This window comes from Artibeus jamaicensis, unplaced genomic scaffold (genome assembly GCF_021234435.1).
Source record: "Artibeus jamaicensis isolate MK-2021 breed Jamaican fruit bat unplaced genomic scaffold, CSHL_Jam_final contig_760, whole genome shotgun sequence".
Classification (NCBI taxonomy): Eukaryota; Metazoa; Chordata; class Mammalia; order Chiroptera; family Phyllostomidae; genus Artibeus; species Artibeus jamaicensis.
In genome coordinates, this window is record NW_026521955.1 from 2387812 (window position 1) to 2412559 (window position 24748).

Sequence of the window (24748 nt, forward strand, 5' to 3'; positions counted from 1 at the left end):
AAAGTTTTCTTTCTTTAAGAATACAGTTTTCTAGTTATCGTGGCTGATTTGTCAATAGCCCTTTCCATTGCCTTTTACATTGTCGTCACAGCATGTATGTATAAAAACTTCATAATGAATGAAAATTTCTATTCATTTGTTAATTTATGTAATACATTCATAAAACTTTACATTAATGTTAAGGTTCATTGGATACAAAACAACTATTGTCCTTATTTTAACATGAGTATCTGAAGAGTCCTCAGCTACACTGTTAGTCAAGTTTACCTGATTAAATTCGCTTCACTAACTTTTCAGTTGGCAATATGTCTATGCAGGCAGTTCTTTAATTGTTGTTAGGTATGTTGAAAGGTATAGAAGAAATTCTACCCAAGCGCTTGCCATGGACTGAATTGCCGATTGCATAATTTTAATTTTTTTTTTTTTTTTGCTGGCAAGACAAGTTTTGTTCAGCAGGTGTTCAGGTGTTGAAGTGTATTATAGATGTAGTGAAAAAACATATATGATCCTGAACAAATAAACAAAATACTGCGGACTGAAATTCTAACTAAATAGAAGGGCACTGGCATGTAGAGAAATGTTTACAACTTGAGTGTAAAGGAGGGGAATATTGTCAATTTGGGAAATGTTTGCTTCTTGAGTTTAAATAAGAATTTAATTTTCTCTGTGTGCTCATGTTCTTAGGTAGCACCAAAGAAGGCAAGCTTAGGGGAAGGAATGTATTGTGCCTTGAGAATGGACTTTTGGGGGAACTTACTTTCCAGCTGATGCTTTAACTGTTTTCTTGCATATACTTTTTGTTCCTTAGGAAATGACCTCATGAACAAAGTGATGTGGTAGACAGAAACTCAGCCATTTCATAGGTGTTTACTGAGGACTATATATACTACTTAATCAACTTGTTTTCCAGATATTAAAAGAGGCAAATACCATGAAATGATGGATAAGTTATTAGTGAAACCAGTAAGGTGGTGATCAGTGATTTGTACATATCATATAAAACTGTCACGCATAAAGTCAAGAAGTCTCAGAGAGCAAACATCTAGTTAGCTCTAACTAGCAACAAACTTAAGGTCATGGTAGTATTTCTTGAGAATAGGGTTCATTCAATGAAAATATAAAGATTCCAACATCTGAATTAATACACAAGCAATGATTCAAAACAAATATGTTAAATTACATATGACTTAAAATGTAAATAATATACAAATATTTTATGACAATAAAAATTAAGAATACAAAGAGAAGATTTGAAAGTAAATGGCACTGAATGGAGAAAGAGCTAGAAATTGGAGTGAAGTAAATGTCACTCCTGGAGTCATAACATTAGTATGTAATGGTACATTTAAATTTGGAGAAGCAGTTGGCAGAGCAGTAAATGCACAGATTCAAGATTATTTACTGAGCTGGTAGTCAAGAGTTCTGAGTTCAGATTGTGGTCCTGACACTTTTATTTATAACGTGAAAAACAGAAAATTTAAGTAAATCATCGCTAACAAGTGGTTCTTCCACCCTGTGCATTTTTTTCCCCCTGATGACTTCACACTGTTAAAGGCAGTTGTGGGAAATGTTTTAATTTCCCTTTTCAGCATTTATCAAGTAAACTATGGTATATATATTATAATAATCTCCCTTTTTAAAAAAGTGATTGTATGAAAACCTCTGTGTTAAATTAGAATATGTGGCAATTATTGGAAATCAGACACACAACAAGTTTATGACAGTTTATCACTCAATTGTGCTTACTGTTGTAGTGATTAAGACCATTAAACTATTTAAAGTAGTTTTAATTCCTAATTTAGATAGTGTTTAGTGGAGAACAAAAGAGACTGATGTTTAAAGAGAGGAAGCAAAAGAAATGCTAATGTCACACAAGTGAATACAGACCTTAAAAGGGATGAAATTAGAAGTTTACCTCATGATGCTCTTAACCATCTGATCAAAATTATTATGTAGCCATTCTTTATATCTCAATACCTCCATAAAACAATTTTAAAAGAGAAAAATATTGTTGGGGTGATAAATACCAAATTTTTACTTGTTTTTCATGTGTTTGGATTTTAGATCAGATAGCCCATAGTGAGTTGTTTCAGAGAACAGCTTTCAAATGGCAATCTGAAACTTTTCTTATATCTATTTTTAAATCTTCAGAAAAATTATTAAAATAAATAAATAAGCCCAACTAATGTGCCAAATGCAAAAATTCTAAACATTGAACTATAATGACAGTTTGGTCTATTTTTCATGGAGTAATATGTGTTAAATTTCAGTATAGACATCTCCTTCCCACAGTGTGATGAGAAAGGGCTTTTCTAATGATAATCTTCCAGGTCCTGCATAAAATGTAAATTTCATGCATTACTAGACTCAGAGTAAAATAGAGGAAATCTTCCAAAGATTTTATTTCGAAAAATGGTAGTTGAACCAGTGATACCTCCTCTCCAATAGTAAGCAGACAGATGGTCCATAGCTGCACCAAGGAAAGATATCTATAGAAGTACTTGGATCTTCAGTTAGGACCCTGAGCTTTGGACTAGCAACAAGGGTAGGAAGCTCAGTTAGAAATATCAGCACTATTCCAGGCTTCTTGAAATTTATTTAGAAATCATCTCCCATGGTTCCCTGAGGAAACAGACAAAAACCATTCTTAGTAGAAGGCTTCCTCAGTTTAGTCCAAGAGGATTCCAACAGATGATAATCAGGAAAATATGAATTCAAAACCAAAGATCAATCAAGTACATAGGGAAGAAACCCATCATGAATGAAAGTCAACAGACACAACAAATTCAGTGGGGGGACACACATGCACATGTGACTGCACAACCAAACAACAAAGTTTTCTAAAGAATGTAGAACAGATATTATGAAATGCTTCAGGAATATTTGAATAAAGGATGGATTACAGCCATGAGTAAACAACAGTGTTTTCTAGGAAACTTCAGGAGACAAATGTAAAAAAAAAATCACATCTAGTTTGTAAAAGAACTTTTTTGAAGTAAAACACTCTAGAAGTCAAGCATCAGATTACACACAACTGAAGAAAGAATTAGTGAACTGGAAGATGTGTATCAGAATATACCTGAAAATTACCCATAATATTACACCAATAGATGAAACAAAGTTAGGGACTCAGAGTAAGATAGAAAGATAGCCCAAACATTTAACTGGGCTCCCAAAAGGAGAAAATATAGACAACCAAGGAAAGAGCATTATTAGAGCAGAAAATGACAGAATTGTTTGAAACTGATGAAAGATATTCATCCACAGGATAAAAAAGAGATACACACCTAATCACATCATGATGAAATAGAAAAATTATATATCAAGAGAAAATTAGTAAGTAGTGAGCTAAAGGAAAAAGACACTACTTTTGAATGAGCAACATTTAGACTTGGATTCATTTAAGCAATGGAAATCAGAACACATTTTAGTAATACTTTCAATTTGCTGAAAGGAAAGAAGAGGCAATTTAGAATTAAATACCTAGTATGTACCTCCAAGAATTAATGTTAAATAAACACATTTTCAGACAACTAAAAATCGAATTAGTCATCTTTAGGTTTGTATTAAAGAAACTTTTAAAGCTGTTGTTATAATTAGGAATATGGCCCTGGCCAGGTGGCTCTGTTGGTTGGAACCAAAATCCTGTACATTGAAAGATTGTAGGTTTATTTCCTGGTCAGGACACGTACCTAGGTTACAGATTTCTTGGTTGAGGTGCATACAGGAGGCAACTGATAGATGCTTCTCTCTGACATCACCATTTCTCTCTTTTCCCCCTTTCTCTAAAAATCAATAATAAAAATAAAATAAAATTAGAAACATGATCTTGTCAGGAAGCTCCCAAGTGGAAGTGATGAAGCATTAAAGTGACAAATAATACTTGCACATTGTCTTTTTAAATATTTTTATTGATTATGCTAGTACCATTATCCCAATTTCCCCCTTTGTTCCCTTCCAAATGGTAACCTTGTCCCTTCAGGCAATCCCCCTACACTTTGTTCCTGTCCATGGGTCATGCATATAAATTATGTGGCTACTCCATTTCCTGTACAGTATTTTACATCCTCCTGTTTATTCTGTACCTACTTATTTGTACTTCTTAATCACTGTACCTTTTCCCCATTCTCACCTTTCCCCCTCCCAGCTGGTAACCCCCCAAATAATCTCCATATCTATGATTCTGTTCCTGTTCTGTTTGTTCGCATAGTTTGCTTTTTAGATTCAATTGTTGATAGTTGTGAATTTGTTGCCATTTTAATGTTCATAGTTTTGATCTTTTTCTTACGTCTCTTTAACATTTCAAATAATAATGGCTTGGTATGATGAACTCTTTTAGCTTTACCTTATCCGGGAAGCACTTTATCTGCCCTTCCATTCTAAATGATAGCTTTGCTGGATAGAGTAATTTTGGATATAGGTCCTTGCCTTTCATGAATTAGAATACTTCTTTCCAGCCCCTTCTTGGCTATAAGGTTTCCTTTGAGAAATCAGCTGACAGTCTGATGCAAACTCCTTTGTAGGGAACTGTCTCCTTTTCCCTTGCTGCTTTTAACATTCTCTCCTTATCTTTCATCTTGACTAATGTGATTATGATGTGCCTTGGTGTGCATGCGCTTCGTTGGGTCCAACTTCTTTGGGACTCTGAGCTTCCTGGACTTCCTGGAAGTCTATTTCCTTTGACAGATTAGGGAAGTTCTCCTTCATTATTTTTTTCAATTAAGTTTTCAATTTCTTGTTCTTCCTCTTCTCCTTCTGGCACCCCCATAATTCAGATTTTGGAACATTTAAAATTGTCTGAGAGGTTCCTAAGCCTTTCTTCATTTTTTTCAAGTCTTATTTCTTCATTCTGTTCTGGTTGAAGGTTTATTTCTTCCTTCTGGTCCATACCATTGATTTGAATCCCATTTTGCTTCTCTTCACTGTTGGTTCCCTATACATTTTCCTTTATTTCACTTTTCATAGCCTTCACTTTTTCCTCTATTTTGCAACCACATTCAGACATTTCTGTGAGCATCCTGATTACCATTGTTTTGAACTCTGCATCTGATAGATTGGTTATCTCTTCATCACTTAGTTGTATTTTTTTGGAGCTTTGATCTATTCTTTCATTTGGGCCATATTTTTTTTGTCTTGACCCAGCTGATACGTAGTAAGGGGCAGAGCCTTACGTATTCACCACTATAGGGCAACCCATGTGGCTGCATTGTGGCATTGTATATGGGGTAGGGGTCTGAGAGGGAATAATGTCACTTGCTAGGTCTCTGCGGGCTTTCAGTCACTTCCTCTGCTACACACAAGCAAATTGGGCCTTGCTGGTGCTGATTCCCGGATAGGTAGTTTTGTGTACATTCTAGGGCCCTGTTGGTCTCTCCAATGAACTCTCCTGTGAGGCTAAGAGTTTCTTTCCCTGTGCTGGAATCCTGGGTTGCGTGGTCTGTCTCACTCCCCAGTGTTTCTTCCAGTTTATCTACACACAAACCTGGGACTGCCTGCCCTGCCAGTGGCAGCCTCTCCTGCCCAGGTCCTTTCCCCTCCACCTTGCTGGGAGTTCTCTCTACCTTAGCTGCCCATCTCCACTCCTCCTACTGGTCTGGAATAATGTTTCTTGTTTAACTCCTTGGTTGTTGGACTTCCCTACAGTTGGATTTTTCCAGTAGTTCTGGTTATTTTTTTGTTTTTAAATTTGTTGTCCTTCCTCTGGTTGTGGGAGTAGGAAAAGTGTATCTACCTATACCTCCATCTTGGCCAGAAGTCTCCAAATGAGTTTCTTGAACATCCTAGTAACCAGTATTTTGAACTTGGCATCTGATAGATTGCTTATCTTCATTTTATTTTGTTTTGTTTTTCTGGAGTTTGTTCTGTTCTTTCATTTGGGCCATATTTCCTTGTGTCCTCACTTTGGCAGCCTCTCTGTTTTGTTTCTGTGTATTAGGTAGAGCTGCTTTGACTCTCTGTCTTAGTAAGGTGGCCCGTTGTGGAAAAGCACAGCTGTAAGTTGGATGGGTTGGAACCTTAAGTAATCACTAGGGCAGGGCAACCATGTAAACCAGGTTGATGGAATCTTGGATATGGTGTCTCTGTTCTGTGATTCTGTGTGTGGAAGGGCTCTGGACACATTGGTCTCGGGGGTTTTGTCCAGGAGGAAGCTGTCCCCTGGCATTGCCCTGATTTCAGATACATAAACTTCTCCCTATATGCCACTGGTGCCCTTTCAGCTGCTGCCTGGGTGCTGGAGCCTAGAGGGAGTGAGTCTGAACAAGTCTTAAGTCCATTTCAGCCTTTTAAGAGGAGAAGCCTGGGAATCCTGCAGTTTCTCCTGCCACCCCAGCCCCTACTGGTTTTTACAGGAGACTTTTCTTCCTGGTACTGGAATTCTGGGCTGGGTGGTCTGGTATGGGGATGTGATCTCTCACTCCTGATGTATCGCTCCTGACTTTTATCCACTATATGTGGGTGGGCCAACGTGTTCCCACTGTCTACAGCTCGGCCCCTTGTACTCATCTGGATGAATGAGACTTCTTTAAGTCCTTGGTTGTCAGAGTCCCATACAGCTCAGTTTTCTAATGATTCTGAGTGATAGTTACTTTGCAGTTTAATTGTAATTTTTGCTGTGGCTGTGTGAGGAGCCTGTTTATGTTTACCTGCACCTCATCGGGACCAGAAGTCCCTCCATGCACATTATCTTTTAAATCATTTTTTATTTTTATTGTTTGTTTATTTTTTATATATTTTATTGACTATGCCATTACAGTTGTCCCATTTCTCGGGAGAAATACTGGTTCATTCCTCTCCACCCTGCACACCCTCTCCCACCCACATTCCCCCCCTTTAGTTCATGTCTGTGTGTCATAAGTTCTTTAGCTTCTACATTTCCCACACTACTCTTGCCCTCCCCCTATTTTCTCCCCACTGTCTATACTACTTATTTTGTGTGCTTTCTCTCCCCCCCTTTCCTCCTCCCACCATCCTGTTGCTAACCTTCCATGTGGTCACCATTTCTGTGACTCTGCTTCTGTTTTAGGTCCTCTTAGGTTGCTTTTGTTTTAGGTGTGGTTCTTAATAACTGTGAGTTTGCTGCCCTTCCACTGTTCATATTTTTTATCTTCTTTTTCTTAGATAAGTCCCTTTAATATTTCATATAATAAGTGCTTGGGGATGATGAACTCCTTGAACTTGACATTATCTGAGAAACTCTTTATCTGCCCTTCCTTTCTAAATGAAAGCTTTGCTGGATAGAGCAATCTTGGATGTAGGTCCTTGCATTTCATGACTTGGAATACTTCTTTCCAGCCCCTTCTTGCCTGTAAGGTCTCTTTTGAGAAATCAGCTGACAGTCTGATGGGGACTCCTTTGTAGGTGACTGTCCCCTTAGCTCTTGCTGCTTCTACAGTTCTCTCATTCATTTTAATTTAGGGCAGTGTAATTATGATGTACCTTGGTATGTTCCTCCTTGGGACCAACTCCTTTGGGACTCTTTGAGCTTCCTGGACTTCCTGGAAGTATATTTCCTTTGCCAGATTGGGTAAGTTCTCCTTTATTGTTTGTTCAAATAAGCTTTCCACTTGTTGCTCTTCCTCTTCCCCTTCTGGTACCCCTATAATTTGGATGTTGGAATGTTTAGAGATGTCCTGGAGGTTCCTAAGCTTCTCATTTTTTTAAATGCTTGTTTCTTCATTCTTTTCTGGTTGGATCTTTCTTTCTTCCTTCTGGTCCACATTGTTGATTTGATTCCCGGTTTCCTTCCCATCACTATTGGTTTCCTGTCCATTTTTCTTTATTTCACTTAGCATACATTTTTTCATCTAATTTGCAACCAAAATCAACCAGTTCTGTGAGCATCTTGATCACCAGTGTTTTAGGCTATGCATCTGATAGGTTGGCTATCTCTTGGTCGCTTAAAAGTATTGGCTCTGGGGCTTTGATTTCTTCTTCTGATTGAGCCATTTTTGATCAGGTCTGGCCTGTTAGGTATGAGGGGCGGAGCCTTAGGTGTTCACCAGGGCAGGGCAACCCAGTCACTGGGTTGTGAAACTGTATGTGGGGGCAGGGTCTGAGAGGCAGCAATGGTGCTTGTTTCGTGCTCTCTCGGATTTCAGTCCCCTCTGCTGCTTCTCACAAACTGGCACCTTTTCAATCAGTACTTTTAAGCCTTATTTCTTCTCGCTGGAGCCCTGGGTTGTGGGGTTTGTCTTGCTACATATGAGGGGCAGAGCCTTAGGTGTTCACCAGGGCAGGGCAACCCAGTCGCTGGGTTGTGACACTATATATGGGATCGAGGTCTGAGAAGAAGCAATGGCACTTGTTCCCTGCTCTCAGATTTCAGTCCCCTCTGCCACTTCCCACAAGCATATTTTGCCCTTCTGGTGCTGGTTCCTGGGTGGGTGGGCTTGTGTATGTTCTAGGACCCAGTGGGTCTCTCCAACGAACTCTCCTGTGAGGCTGGGAGTTTCTCCCGGTAGCTCAACCCCCACAGGTTTTTTTAATTGGTGCTTTTAGGCTTTATTTTCTGCTGCTGAGGCCCTGGGTTGCACAGTTTGTCTCACTACCTGTTTTGGGCCTGGTTTATCTACTTGCAAATGTATGTCTGCAGTCAGCCAGCCACCTTAAGAGCCTCACTGGGTTTGCTCGTTTCCTCCCTGGGCCTGGGTCGCCAACCACTGCCTTTTCCTGCTGGGACCCCTCTCTGCTGGCCACAGATTCCACTCTTAATGGTCTGGATGAATGGTGCGTTGTTGTCGGACTTCGGTATAGTTCAATTTTCTGTCCTGGTTGTGTTTTTGTTTCTAAATCTTTGTTGTTCTTAAATTTGGTTGTGTGAGGAGGCACAGTATTTCCACCTATGCCTCTATGTTGGCCAGAAGTCCTATTTATTAGATTTTTGTGTTAGTCTTATATGTTATAATTTTTTAGATAACCGTTAAAAGAATATAACGTATAGCATTAACAATTGAAGAGTGAGAAATGGGATGACTATAAAATAACCCAAAAGATAGCAATAAAGCATTATTTAAAACTACAAAAGTAGTGTAACTAGTGGGATAAATAGAAAACATATAAGATTAGATATATAATCCCAAATTTGTTGGTGATTACATTAAATGAGAAAGGATCAAAAGCTCCAGTTAAAAGACAAAGCGTATTAGTAAGGAACTATAGAAATGATCCCTGAAAGTATAGTCTTGACAAAAAGTATTAGAATGGAGTCAGAAAAAGACAAAATGCCATATGATTTCACTTATATGTGGAAACTAATGTGCAAAATAAACTAACAAAATTGACTTATAGATACAGAGAACAGACTAACAGCTGTTAGAGGTGGTTTGGGGGACTGGGTGAAAAAGGTTAAGGAATTAGACCCAAAAAACCCAGACAGACCACAGTAAGGTAGTTGCCAGAGGGAAAGGAGCATGGGGGGAGGTGGAAGATGGACAATGGGGGATAAAAGGTGGTGGGTGGAAACTTGACTTTGGGTGGTGAGCACATGATGTAGTGTGCAGATCATATTTTATTGGGTTGTACACTTGAAACCTGTTTGGTTTTATTAACCAATAGCACCTCAATTGATTCAATTTTTTATAAAATTGTTAGACTGGAAAAAATATGATATGCTAATTTTAATCGTATCTAAACTTAGTCATAAAAAGATTGAAATCAAAAGGATATGTAGAAGAAATGCCAGGTGAATACTAATAAACAGAGTGTTGTTCAAACTATTAACATCAGATTAACTAAAACTAAATTAACAATTTAAAGCTACAGGTTTTAAAATTTGTTTTGCTTTGTATATAGTAGGTGAAATCATGCCTTCCTGACAAGATGGTTTCCTGTCACAGTTCAGTGCTACCAGGCCGGCACATGGTCACACTGCCACAACGAACTTTTTCCTTTCAGTGATTAAATGTCCTGAAGGAACTGTTCTAGAACAGTGTGAATTTCAGATATTTTGTTTTGTTAAAACAAAAAACATATCAGAACATGTTCATTTTACACAGAACGTATATTTTGAAAATGTGGTCTGCATTTCCATTTTTTACTTTTTTAGGTAACTCATATCCAAAACATGTGAAGATAACAGAGGTATTCTGGGCTTTATACATACCCGTAGTTTATGATAATCCAGATCCATATCCTGCAGACGATGGCCTCTGGGCCAGCGGCCTGTTTTTGTAAATAATGTTTTATTAGCACACAGCTACGCCTGCTCATTTACAGGTTACACTGCCTTCATCTACAACCATTGGTAGTTGCAATGGAGACTGTAGCTCACAGGTCTAAACTATTTACTATCTGGCCCTTCATGACCCTGCTCTAGACTGCCACATGGCTTTAGCTTGCACTTTAAGCCTAATCCCTTCTTCCTTACTCACATGTTACTGGGTACAATATTATTCCTTACTCACATCAGTTTCCACAGTGACTTAACATGAAAGGTTCAATTGTGTCTGTCTACTACACAGCTTACATATTTATTCACTTTGATGTGCCTGTAAGTTATCTTATTTTATCCTTGCTTAATAAACTTGTGAGATAGGTATTATCATCTCTATATTACAAATGAGAAAATTGAGTTTTAGAAGCCCAAACCTCAGTTTTCTGCTAGTCAAACCAAAGTTTGCTTTTAATCATTGCACTGTACTCTTTCTGCCACACTTGTCTCGACTCTTCCGTGCTCTGTTTCATAGCTTCTGCTTACTGCCCATGGATCATTTCCTGACAATATTCGTAAAAATTATGAATATTTTATTTCTTCTTCTATTCTAAACTGTTTTTTCTCATGTCATTAAATCACTAGACAGTACATCTATGACTGCTTTTGAGTCAGGAGTATGATCATCCCTGTCTGGGAGGCACGGGATGAGGACAAAAAGTAACCTTTAAGGGTCACTTTTAAAGACCAATACAATATACTTTGGTAATACATTGTGGTAAGGATTCCAAGTCTTTCTGTGAAGGGGAGGTGTAATTGAAATGCGGTTATTTTTATTCCTCTGATACTAGCTTTTAGTATTTTTAGATAGCCTTTGTAAGATACTTAGTTATGTTTCTCTCCTAGGTTCTTAACCTGCTTCTGAGGCTAAAAAGACAAATAGTAGGATGGCAAGAGTTATATTGTTTGAACAATTGTCTAGTTAGTCCTACTGTTTGAAAATATCTAATTAGATATGTTATAGATATGTTTAATAATATAGTCTATATAGTTACTCTGTAAGACAATTATGTTAAAAGAACTAACATACATATTAAATAATACCATATGAAATGCAGCCTCATATAGTAGAGTAAGCAGTGTTTTTTGGGTACTTGTATTCTAGTTCCTACTTTCCATTTTAACCAGCTGAGAAACCTTGGGGGATTTCCAAATGTTTCTCTAAACATGATGCATTAGTAACAATTTTCTCATCTATTAAAGTAGGGGACTGTATTACCTCTAAGATCCTATTCAGGCCTAAAATTGCTTTGTTCTCTGCTTTAATTTGTACTGTATGTTTCTTTATTTAGCAGATATCACACATAAGATCAAATGCCTCTGTTCTCTGATAAAAATAGTTCCATTAATGGTCTTGGAGTTACCAAAGAAGGCTTAACTATATAAAACTATTGCCATTAAAAACACATTCAAGACAAACATAACAAGATTTTAAAGTAAGATAAAAGTGGTTTCTCCACAAAATCCAAACTAGTGGTCAGTGATATGAATACAGCAGTCTTTCTTTGCCCGTCATATTAAATGACCAGGAGAAACTCTAAAGAAACAGCATAGTTCATTTCTAATGCACTGGCAATGCATACCCTTGTCCCATTTAGGTGGCATCATTTAAGATATATCATTTAGGAACAATTAACCATTTAATTACATGACTAACCTAACACAGTTAACCAACCTTTTTTTCAGTCACTTACCACCAGTAGTTCTGGGGATGTGATGTAGAGGCACGGTACCTGAAGTGAACAGTACAGCGGCGTGTATTTGAAAGTTGCCAAGAGAGTAGATCTTAGCATCACAAGAAGAAAATTCTAACTGCATAAGAGAATGAATATTAACTAAACTTATTGTGGTAACCATTTTGCAATATTTATATTCATTAAATCCCTATACTTTTCAACTAATATAGTGTTATATGTTAATTATATCTCAATGGAAACAGGAAGAAGAAAGATGTTACCAAAATATTTTAAGGTATACTGAGAGATACTGAAGATACATAAAGCACATACCAATTATATTGTAAGCTTCTATTATTATCAATAACTGTTATGGAATGATTATTTGATTTCATTATTTCACCTGGAATTCCAGGTGAATTCCAAGAGAATTTTATTGTTTTGGAGGAGGGAAATATATTGGGTTACTGTCATTTCATACTGTAACATTGCTATATGCTCGTTACAATAGATGATATCTTAGAAGTATAATTGGCTCAATTTTTCCTGCATAAAATTACAGTGTGTTTGAAAATCTGTAACATCTTAGATTTAATAAAAATTTTTGATAAGTTTATAAAGTTTTTTAGTGTTAAATGTATAATTATGATTTTATATGCTTAGGAATATTTTTGTGACAATAGTAAAATTATTGAATTTAGGAGGCCATCTTAGTTAAGACAAATGTTTTAAGGCAAAAAGTTAAGGCAACTTTTGGTGGAATAAGTAGCAGAACATTTATATTCTCGTTACTATTAGGGAGAGATACACCAGTAACACAGTTTAAACATGACCTGGAGAAGAAGAAGACCCACCTAAGACTAAACGTAGTCATGACTCCCAGTTGTCCTTCTTACTAGAACAAAATACACACATGACTCCCAGTTACAAGACTCTGTCGTGCCAATAACATTATATGGAACAAAACTGAATATAAATGACGTGCATAATTATCGGAAGTACAGCAACTAGTTTCTTGCATTTTTACCTTGGGCAGGAGTTGAGCAGAGGGTGGCATATGACTGAAGAGTTAGAGTAAAGAACAAAAAATGCCATTATATGTGGGAAGCCTTGAGTGATATGTAAAAAGGTAGCATGGGGAAGCCATTCTGCTTCTCTGAGTCAGGTTTGACCTGTGTTGCTTCTGGACCTCTCCTTGATACTAGTGAGAACATAAATACTCTGGGCCTTACTCCACCAAAATTTGCCTAGAAAGACCCTGAAATCACTTCAACAATACACAACTATAAATGGAACAATTTCCTGTGAAAAGAACTTGAGAAGTGGCAGAGACATACTCTTGCCCAAAATCCCTCCCCTGGTACAGTGGCCCACTATTGGGGGTGGGAGGGACCTAAGAACATAAAGAAAAAACATACATAAATAAATTTTCTTCTTCAGGAGCAGAGATTCTGTACCCCACATAGTTACACTAGCCCTCAGCTCCTGCACTAGAAAGATGGGTCCCCAAGATACTTGGTTTTGAAAACCACGCTCACACTCGGGACAAACACAGGACTGCAGGGAACAAAGATTCCACTCTTAAAGGGCTCATGCACAGACCCACTTTCCCAGGGACACAGCACAAAAAGCCACAGTTTGAGGGGAGCCTGGACCGTCGGTGAAAGAATATACCTTTGTTAGGCTTGCAGCATCTTCCAGGAGGCAGACGTCTGGGTTTTCTCCAGGAATGGTACACTGGCAGCCACCATTTTTACCAGCTCCTTCTACCTTTCTGACATCAGTGCAAATGGGTACAACTTTACACCCCCTTTTAACCTGCTAACAGAGGCAGGCAAACATCACTACCCTCACCCCATATCATTCGTCCAACCTGACAGACTTGGTTGGCAAGCAGCTCCAGCCTTCAACACAGCTCACTGGAGCCTGCTAGAGCCAGGGGCACACGAAGAGGACACGCGATGCCCACTGAGCACCAGGGTCAGGCTGCCATGGGAGGCTGCATTTCTGGAAATAACAGGTCTGAAATAACCAGAGAGAGAGCTTGGGAGACAGCTAAGAGCTAGGGCAAGGTTAAATGGTAACATTCATCTTTTGTATATATAGCCATGTCTTCACGACATGAGAGATTGCTGTTTAGTACAGTGTACAGAAACAAACACAGGAAGCATCACAAAATCAGGAAAAGGTGTTCCAAGTGAAGGAACAAGGTGAAATCCAGAAAGAAACCTCCATGAAACAGGTATTTTACCTGATAAAGAGTTCAAAGGAATGGTCATAAATGTGCTCACAACTAGGAGGAAGAATGGATGAACATGTTGAGAACTTCGTTAAAGAAATAGAAAATATAAGACAGGACCAAATAGTACCTGCAGAGATGAAAATAAAAAAACGTGAACAGAAAAATACTCAAGAGGGAATCAGCAGCACATTGGAGGATATGGAAGACTGGATCAGTGACCTGAATGACATGGCTGTGGCAATTACCCAAACAAAACAACAAAAATAGAAAAAAATTTTTTTAAGATGAGGAGTTTTAAGGGACCTCTGGGACAGCGTCAGGCTTATGGACATTCATATTATAGGGATCCCAGAAGGAGAGAAAAGGAAAAGGGCAGAAAATTTATTTCAAGAAATAATGGCTGAAGACTTATCCTGGGGGAGGGAACAGATGTCCTTGTTGAGGGTGCACAGAGTCCCAAATAAGATGAGCTCAAAGAGATCCACACCAAGACACATTATAATTTAAAGTCACAGTGAAATATAAAGAGAGAGTCTTAAAAGCAGCAAGAAAATAGCAGTTACATATAAGGGGAAGCTCCTAAGACTGCTGTCGGTTTTTTTCAGTAGAAACTATGCAAGCCAGAAGGGATTGGCATGATATAGTCAGAGTGCTGACAGGAAATAAACCTCCAACTAAGAATATTCTACCTGGCAAGGTTATCATTCAGAATTGAAGAAGGAAGTTTCCCAGACAAACAAAAGCTAAAGGAGTTCATCACCCCTAAACCAACCTTGCAAGAAATCTTAAAGGGACTTTATTGCACTTTAAAAAAATGTCATAACTAGAAATAAAATATATAAAGGAAATTCTACCATGTAAAAGAAAATATATAAAGAAGGTAGTGGATCAACCACATATAAATCTAGTATGAAGGTCAAAAGACAAAAATAGTAGAATGAATCATAACTACAATAATTAAGGGATATACAAGATAGGAAGATGTGACATTTGGCATCTAAAACATGGGAGTAAAAATGTAGTGTTGATAATAGATATGCAAACAACAACTACCATATGATCTACTTCTATATATATATATATCCAAATAAAATGAAAACACTAATTTGAGAAAACATGTGCACCCCTATGTTCATTGCAGCATTACTTACAATAGCCAAGTTATGGAAGCAATGTAAGTGTGCATCGATACATGAATGGGGAAAAAGGTGTGGTATATATAAACAGTGAGATATTACTTAGCCATGAAACACTAATGAAGTCTTGCCATTTACAATAAAATGGATGCACCTTGAGGGTACTGTGATAAGTGAAATAAGAGAAAGAAAGACAGATACCATATGATTTCACTTACGTGTGGAATCTACCAGAAAAAAAAAAACAAAACCAGTCTTAACAAATACCCTATGATTTCACTTATGTGCGGAATCTACAAGAAAAAAAAAAAACAGTCTTGTAGATACAGACAACAGATGGTGTTCAGGAGGTTCAGAGGTGAGGTAGGCAGACTGGGTGAAGGGGATTACAAAGTCCAAACTTCCAGTTATGAGATAAATAAGTCATGGAATATAATATAAGGGAATATAGATAATAATATTTTACCAATTAGTTACCAACAGTGTTTTATACAGATGCTTTAAGGTTATATAAATTGAGACAAGTTTGTCAGCTTCTTTATAATGTCTATAACTATAAAATATATATTTACATACAGTACATAAATACATATATACCATAGGAATCAGCTCCTTAAAGAAATTCTACTCTTTGGTGTAGTGACATATGATAACTAGACCCCTTGGTATTTATTTCGGAGAAGTGAAGGTATATTTCCACAAAGTTACATGAATACAGATGTTTATAGAAGCTTTTTAATTACCCCAAACTGGAAACAACCCAAATGTCCATCAGCTAATGAATGGATGTAGAGTTATGGGATATCCGTACAGTGGAACACTACTCAGTGATATAAAGGAATGGATTGATACATGTGATAATGTGAAGGAATCTCAAAAGCATTGAATTAAATGAAAGAAGTCAAATTCAAAAGTTACTATATGAATCCACTTTATGACATTACAGAAAAGGCAGACTTAGGGACAAAAATCACAGAAGTCGTTGATGGGTTGGGTATCATGTGAGAGCATTGGCTGTAGTGGTGGAGCACAAGGGAAGATTTTATATAAAGGTAAGTGTGATCAGAATGGGTAATTTTGTCAGTAAGAATAATAGAAGCATGATACCAAAAAAGCAGTTGTGTATGAAATATGTAGAGTATCTTTTATATAATGTTTAAAAACTTGTAAACAATAAGAAATGTTATCTATCAGTGTATAGCTAGGTAGTGAAAGTGCTGAACGTAAATTCACGCACGTGTTTCACTTACAGAGTGGGAGGGGCGGGAGGGAATGTAGTTTCAGTGTGATATATGGGTTGGGGTGGAGTGTATTTTCAATTTAGAATAAGGTGTATGCTGCCTGGCTGGTGTAGCTCAGTGTATTGAGCGTGGGCCTATGAACGAAAGGGTCAGGGTTCCATTCCCAGTCAGGGCACATGCCTGGGTTGCAGGCCAGGTCCCCAGTGGGGGCCATGTGAGAGGCAACCACACATTGATATTTCTCTCCCTCTCTCCTTTCCTTCCCCTCTCTCTAAAAATGAATAAATAAATCTTTAAAAAAATAAAATAAGGTGTATAACTGCAAAGAAAACAATCAGTATTATAAAGATATTGTATATTTAGTTGCAAATCTCTGCAAGGATGTACAACAGACAGGTAAGTGGTAATATCAGGAGAGGGTTTGTAGCATTGAGGGTTGGAGGTAGCAGAAATATTTACATTATATTTTTTGTTCTTTTAGAATTTTGTTATTTTGTATTTACACAATGGAATATTATGCAGTTGTAAAAAAGAAAATCTAACCTTTTGCAATAGCATGGATGGACCTAGAGACTGTTATGCTACATGAAATAAGCCAGTCAGAGAAAGAAAAATGCCATATAAACTCATTTATATGTGGAATCTAATGAACAAAATAAACTGATGAACAAAATAGAAACAGAGACTTTGAATATATGGAACATACTGCTAGCTGTCAGAGGGGATTGAGGAGAGACTGAATGGAAGAAGGTAACGGGATTAGCCAAAGAACATGGATGCTTGATTCCTAGACACAGACAAATGATACGATGATGGCCAGAGGGAAGGGGCAGGGCAAGAGCGAGTTGGGGAGTGGGGCAGTGTGGAGGGGGGGTGGAATGGGAACATCTGTAATAGTGTCAACAAAAAAAATTATATTTGTTGCATTTGTCATCACATGGTTTAGAAAAAATAAATGCAATTTTATGTTAGTATAAACGAATGCATGCAGTTTTTATAAAAATAATTGCCAAAAGTATTGGAAATATGGCAGAAAACAGGAATAATATCTTGTTTGTTAATTTCTTAATGATTGTGATATAAAATTTATTTTTACTTGTATTGGAATTATGTTATTAATAATGAGACTAGGAGATGCAGTAGCAACACCATACTTAAATTAATTACTTCTTTTTATAAGTATGTTTTCTTGCACTATATATGACATAAATCCAACTCAAACTGGCATAAATCAAAAAAAAATTACTATGCCCAGGAAGTCCAGAAATGGATCTGGATTTGTCTGGCCCTTATTGACATCAGGATGTCAACAATTCTGATGACAAATTATGTCATCAGGATTGTTTTTGTCTTGGGGCTAGTGGTATAGAACAATCTGGATCATATCTGCCTGAGCTCATCCTAGCCTCAGGACTGAGCAGGATCACTGTAGCATAAGGTAAGGACGTTTCCCCCCAAATATGTAGGTGTGCTAGCCATATAAGAACGTATCTAATAGAAGAAGGAGGTTATAAAGCCAGAGTTTATCACAGCTTTGAAAGTAGTCTCCAGTGCCTACACAGATTAGATGTTTGCAATTGATAAAGTAAGTTGAATGCTGTGAAGCAACACTAAATCTTCATAATCAACTAAATGTGGGAAGAGAATTATTCAATATTATCCAAAACTCAAGAATTTAAATAAAGTTTGCATGATCTCTTTCTTACTGCAGAAATTTCTTAAGCAGAATCTTCATTATGGCATTTTCCTGCTAGAACATTGTTGGGTTTATTTTTTTGTTTTCTTTTTCCCTAGAAATACCAGGTTAAAAAATGAGAATAGTCAGTTAAGGTAACATTTAACAAATTCTCTGTTATCTAATATTTGATATTTCTTACATATATGCAACAGGATGTCTGATGTTTTGTGAGATGATGTGATTTGTGCTTTTTTGTGTGGTTCTTTTCTTACTTGCCCACTGTAACAGTGGGTATCTCTGTCTTCCAAGTTACTATTTCAATCACATTTTATAGTATACTGAAAACTGGCAAAGTTGTTGATTATTGGCATCAAAAACCAGCCACCTATTTTTATTTTTATTTTTATTCATGAGAATGTTTCATCTATGATTCTAGAATGTGGGATGTTAAAGCAAGCTCGCAAACATCTTAAATGTAATTTTAAGGTATCTCTTTGTTAGAATTTGCTAGCCCAGGTAGAGAACAAATTAATTAATTTAGTGCCTAAATGTAGACACAAAGACCCAAACTTCTGCATGTTTTCATAATTCTCCATTATCAAAACAGAAAAGCGGCATTGTCTACTGTTCTCTTGTATTACAACACTATTTCACTATTTGTTTTCAGATCAGAATTTCACTATTTGTTTTATGACTTCATCCTTACACAGGAAAATAATTCCATTGAAATCATATGAGTTCAGGAAAATTAGTGAATTTTTGCCTCTTGATATTAGTGTAGTTTGTGAGGTATGTGATCATAGTTTGCTCTGTGTTAACAAATACCAATTGAAATGAAAGCTAACATTTTCATGCAAATTAAGCTCTGAATAAACAAAACTGAAACCTGATTTACCAGTACCATAGTTTGGTTTTTTTATTTAATCTTTATTATATTTTTTCCATTACCATTTAGTCTACTTATTATTCCCCCACAAGCAATCACTACTCTGTTGTCCATGTCCATGAGTCCAGGGCCATATTTTGAGAGTTACACTGAGAACATTTTGGCTCTACCTGAAATCCAGTGGGAATGATGGTTAGAAGGTGGCAGTTCTTTTACAATTATTAGCTTGAACTGTATTGAAAAACTGATTGCATGTTACAGGCAGATAATTTGAATATTACAGGTAGAGAGAAATAGTATTTCTTGAATAAAATATTGTTAACATTCAAGCTTGCTCCCATTCTCCCTTTACAGATTTTTTTCCTGCAGAAAAAGAACTGAAAAGGTTAAAGCATATCTTTAAGAATCACCCTTGTGTATTTTTTCATGTTAAATATCAAAGATGGCTTAACAACATATTTATAATATTCTGAGTTGTACTGTTAATAAAGTTAAAAGAAAATCTAGTCTGATCAAGCAGTGGAGCCACATTAAACTTGTATCTGAAACACCCAGTGTGCTTATCTGCACTCGAGATACTGCTCTGAACCTGTGTTCCACATTCTGAATTCTATGTATAAAGTTAAACATTGCAGAGGGTATATATCTGATGATGGAGATGAATAAGGCTAAAGTTTAGTAATGAGCAAAGTTGGTAAATATGTTCAAGTCTCTAGTGTATCTTTTATTGATATAATTGGGTTGTTTTGTGGGAAATTATAAAACAAACTCCTAAAAATACTGATAAGGTTTAAAAGTACCAGAAATTTAAGACTCTTAGTCATATAATCGTACCGTGCTTTAACGTATTAAATTAATAACTAAATTTCTTAAAACTCTTATTGCTTGCAGGCAAAGTTGTTAGCCATGCAAGAAGCCAGAGAAACTGCAGTTCAGCAGTACAAAAAACTAGAAGAAGAAATCCAGACACTTCGAATTTACTACAGGTAAAAAACTCTTTTTGGCCGGGGCATGAATAAATGTTGGTTTGAAAAATGCTTCTACCTAATCTTACAGTGGTTAGTGAGGAAATACCTCAGTGAAATTAAACATCACGCAGTTAAGACCTTTTTGTAATTTTAAAATGAATCAGACATAAAATGTTTATTATTTTACCTCTTTTCCTGCCTACATTTGGTAAGTTTTGAGTTTAGACTCCCATCAGCTTTATAAAACATACAAAAGCAGTCTGGTCAGCAGTTGAACTATTGACTCATCTAAATGCCACCTCTAAAATGATGACATATATTTTCAAAATAGTACATGAATACCAGTAATAACAGCCTTTCACCTATTATGATGTGAGAACTTTCTAAAGGATTTTTAAGATTTATTTAAATAAAGAGTAGTTGCGAAATTAATTCAGTAGGTCACACTGGCATTTTTTAATGGAAAGAAAGAAAATTGAAAATGGCAGAGTGCATCTCCTGCCGTAAGGGCCAATAGTGTTTTGTGCTGCTTTTGTTTCAGTTTTGTGTAGCATGAGAGACAGAGCTAAGGTTGTGCATTGGGCTGTGTGTACAATATATATCTGCACAGGGGATCAAGGTTTTAAAGAAAAGATTTGAAAAATGATGTACAAAGCCCTGTATATTCTTTGGTACTGAGATCTTAAAACAAGAACAACAACAAAAAAACCCTCAGGTCTGAAATATAAGAATCCACTAACAAGGGTTATTAAGTTATTGAAATATTTTTTTAAATTTGGCCTTCCTTTCACAATGTTAAGTGCATAAATGGAATAAATCAAAATCAGTTTTACTGAAATACAATTTTGAAAGAATTACCTTATGGTGTATTAGTATATATATATGCATCATTAATACATTAAATAATCAGATCTAACAGCAAGTCTGTGAGCAACTGTGATTTCAAAGCAGTGATGACTGTAAGTGGACTTGGGGGGTAACTGCCAACACCGAAATGTGACATGAAAATGCCAGTAGCTCCTAGGGGTGCAAACTTGTCATAACCACCAATACCACTGTTGTAGTTTGTTACCTGTGTTCCTCACTGTAGGAAATGCTGTATTTACATGGGAGTTAATGAAAAACAGAGATGAAGTTTTTTCCCATGCCCAAAATAAGAACCTCTGTTTTAGAGCAGTGTTACTGACCTAGACAGTAGTTAGTTACTGTTTTGAATTGAAATGTGGCCCTCAAAGAAGACATGTTGAAAGTCCTAACCTCTAGTACCTAAGAAGTTGACCTTTTCTGTAAATAGGGTCTTTACAGGGTTAATCAAATGAAGTCATTACCATGGGCTCCAATCCAATATGAAAGTGGAAATTAGGGTACAGAGGCACATGCATAGAGGAAAGACAATAATGAAGACACAGGAAGACGATAACCTTGTCCCTGGAGCGATGTAGCTACAGGCACCAAGGAGCACCAATTATAGCAGAAAACACCAAAAGCTAGAAGAAGTGTGGGAGGATTCTCCCAAATAGCCCTGCAGACATCTGGATTTTTAGCTTCCAGAACCATGAGGCAATACATTTCCGTTGTTTTGAGCGCCCCAGGTTGTGGGATTTTGTTACAGCAGCCTTAGGAACCTAATATAGTTATCAGATACCAAGTATGCTTAGTTCATGACTGTCGGTGGGGAATCAATTGCTTGCATTTGGAGTAAGTGTCTATGTGTGGCCAAGTAAGTAAACGGAACCCTGATAGTGGATGAAGACATCCCACTCACTCACCCTTTTAAAAAAAACTACAGAGTGAATATTGTAGTTTTCTATATTTTATACTAGTGGGTTCTTAACTGTAGCTGGGCATTAGAATCACCTGAGGACCTTCTAAAAATCCCGATCCCTATCCCATCTCAAACCTATTAGAGCAGACTCTTGACATAGGACTTGGCTACCAGTGTGTTTTAAAACTCCCTAGAAATTCTGGCCCTGGCTGGTGTGGCTCAGTGGATTGAGCATTGGCCTGTGAACCAGACAGTCGCTGGTTCGACTCCCAGTCAGGGCATGTGCCTGGGTTGTGGGCCCAATCCACAGTAGGGGGTGCATGAGAGGCAACCCCACATTGATGTTTCTCTTCCTCTCTTTCTCCCTCCCTTCCCTCTCTCTAAAAAATAAAATAAATAAAAAATTAAAACTCCCTAGAAATTCTGTGTGGGCCCAAGTACGAGGGCCTCTGCTTTATACACACATTTCAGTTAGCTCATTAAATTAGGGTCTCCTTTTGGTAGAACAACAGAGGCATGTATTAAACTCTTTATTATAATAGGGCTTTATGTTTGTTAAGTGCTTTGAAAAGTGCCTAGAACATAGAATCATGTAAGTGTAAATAAAACAAGTAATATGCCCCCGGGGGAATAAGTGGAAAATAAAATTTATGTTTCTTAATTTAAAAAAAAACAAACGTGAGTACTGTGTGATTTGTGAACACGCCTTAGGTATTGCAGTGTGGTACACAGTAGCTTCACCTAATAGAAAGGAGGATGGTTACTGAACCTTCTCCTGTCATCCTCGTGAGATAGGACAGCGAGTGAGTGTTGTGCCGATGAAGGGACCGTGGCCAACGCTTCCAAGAGGCATGTGATAGTCTCGCACTTTTAAAGAAGTCTAGAACTTTTTTAAAAAATGAAACTTTGTTGCTAAATCTTCACTCCTTCTCTTTGATAAATTGCAGAAGATTGTGGAAAGATTTTGAAAATTTTAAAACTTTAATAGTTGTTTTCAAAGACTTTTTTTAGCCTATATGTATTTCACAATTAAATGACCTCTTCTAAATAAAGAGTTAGCAATCATTGACTCAAAAATATACTTTGCAAGTACCCCTCTCACTATTACTTTTTTAAAAACTGCTGGTAGTGAGGGCCCAGAGACATATGAAAAGATGCTCAGCAACACTGGCCGTCACAGAATGCAAATTAAAGCCACAAATAAGATATCGCCTCCCAACAGTCAGAATGGCCATCATAAACAAATCAACAAACAAGTGTTGGAGAGGATGCGGAGAAAAGGGAACCCTAGTGCACTGTTGGTGGGAATGCAGACTGGTGCAGCCACTGTGGAAAACAGTATGGAATTTTTCCAGAAAACTAAAAATGGAACTGCCTTTTGACCCAGCAGTTCCACTGCTAGGATTATATCCTAAGAACCCTGAAACACCAATTCAGAAGAACCTATGCACCCCAGAGTTCACAGCAGTACAATGTACAATAGCCAAGCATTGGAAGCAACCTAGGTGCCCATCAGTAAATGAATGGATCAAAAAACTATGGTGCATTTACACAATAGAATTCTATGCAGCAGAAAGAAAGAAGGAGCTCTTACCCTTTGTAACAGCATGGATGGAACTGGAGAGCATTATGCTAAGTGAAATAAGCCAGGTGGTGAGGGACAATGCCATATGATCTCACCTTTAACTGGAACATAATCAACAAAAGAAAAAAAGCAAACAAGATATAACCAGAGACATGGAAATTAAGAACAGTCTAACAATAGCCAGAGGGGTGGGCGAAGGGGACAGAGGGGAGAAGCGTTTTCCGGAACTAGTATAAGGGACACGTGGATAAAACCAAGGGGGATGGTGGAAGCAGGGGAGGGAGGTGGGTTTGGCTGGGGTTGGGGGGAGTGGTGGAGAGAGAATGCAGACAACTATAATTGGACAACAATAAAGTAATTTAAAAATTGCTGGTAGTGTAGTAAGTCTACTGTGATTTGCTGTTAGACATCCCTGCTTTCTGTGACCTTACATGAACAGGCCTAAGACCATCTCCTTTCTGTAAAGTGAGAATTATAGTACTACCTAGTAGAGTTCTTTTAAGTAGGTACAGATCTTAGCCATATTTGTCTTCTTGTTAGCGTTCAACCAATGTTAAGATAAATTTATTTTTACAACAAAGTGAGGTAGGAGTAAAGTCAAAAACTATAATTCACTGAAGTCAAGGAAGGAGATTTTAAAAAAGAAACATTGCTAATCAGTAAAGTAAGATAAGAACAAAAAGTATTCTTTTTGTTTAAAACTAGTTGGTCGTTAATGACTACCACAATAGTAGCTTTGATAAAGTATGAGATATAGAAGCCAGTTTTCTGTGAATTGAAGAGTGATTAGAGGAAAAGAAGCATAACAGTTTGGACATCAAGTGGTTCTTGGAGAAACATGAGTAAGAATGATGTCAATGATAGTTGAGATGAAAGGAAGGTAGGTTAAGGATTTTGGTGATTTGTTTTTGAAAAATATCAGATATTTGAGCACATTTATAACTAATTGAAAGGAGTCAGTAGAGAGAGTTTTTATGAAACAGGGTTTCTAAAGAAGTAGGATGAGATAGAATTTAGAATCTGTAAAAGAGTTTGCCTTGAACAGGAAGATGATCGCCTCATGCTTATAGACAGGAGAGAAGGAGATGCGAATAGTTGTGAATGTAAATAATTTAGTTCACAATTAATTCTTTTTTTCAGTGAGGTAAGGGTCAGTGTAGGCTTCTGAAGTAGGGAGGCAGGAGGCTTTGAAAAGAAAAAACTAAGATTAGCTACCAAAGGTAATAGAAAGAAAGAACTGAATAAAGACAAGGAGAACAAAGTCAGACAATCTCAAAGAATGATGGTAGAAGTGGATGCCATAAATTTGTAAGAGTTCTAGTTTGTACAGTTGTATAATTTACAACTGAACTTCTGTAGCA

General features: G+C 37.1%; 1 protein-coding gene and 1 long non-coding RNA gene across 11 annotated transcripts in view; one reads left to right on the top strand and one right to left on the bottom strand.

Annotated features, from left to right (window-relative positions):
- MIPOL1 (mirror-image polydactyly 1) overlaps positions 1-24748 on the top strand; it is a 310690-nt gene that overhangs the window by 179863 nt on the left and 106079 nt on the right. For all 10 annotated transcript variants that reach the window (XM_037164780.2, XM_053672528.1, XM_053672526.1 and 7 more), the window contains one exon: positions 19961-20055. In XM_037164780.2, the coding sequence (XP_037020675.2) occupies positions 19961-20055 (95 nt within the window). The remainder of the gene's footprint in view (positions 1-19960; positions 20056-24748) is intronic.
- Positions 10103-24748, bottom strand: part of LOC128628458 (uncharacterized) — a 47027-nt gene continuing 32381 nt past the window's right edge. The window contains exons 2-3 of the long non-coding RNA XR_008392868.1: positions 11905-12022; positions 10103-10161 (exon numbers count right to left, since the gene is read on the bottom strand). This is a non-coding gene — a long non-coding RNA (uncharacterized LOC128628458). The remainder of the gene's footprint in view (positions 10162-11904; positions 12023-24748) is intronic.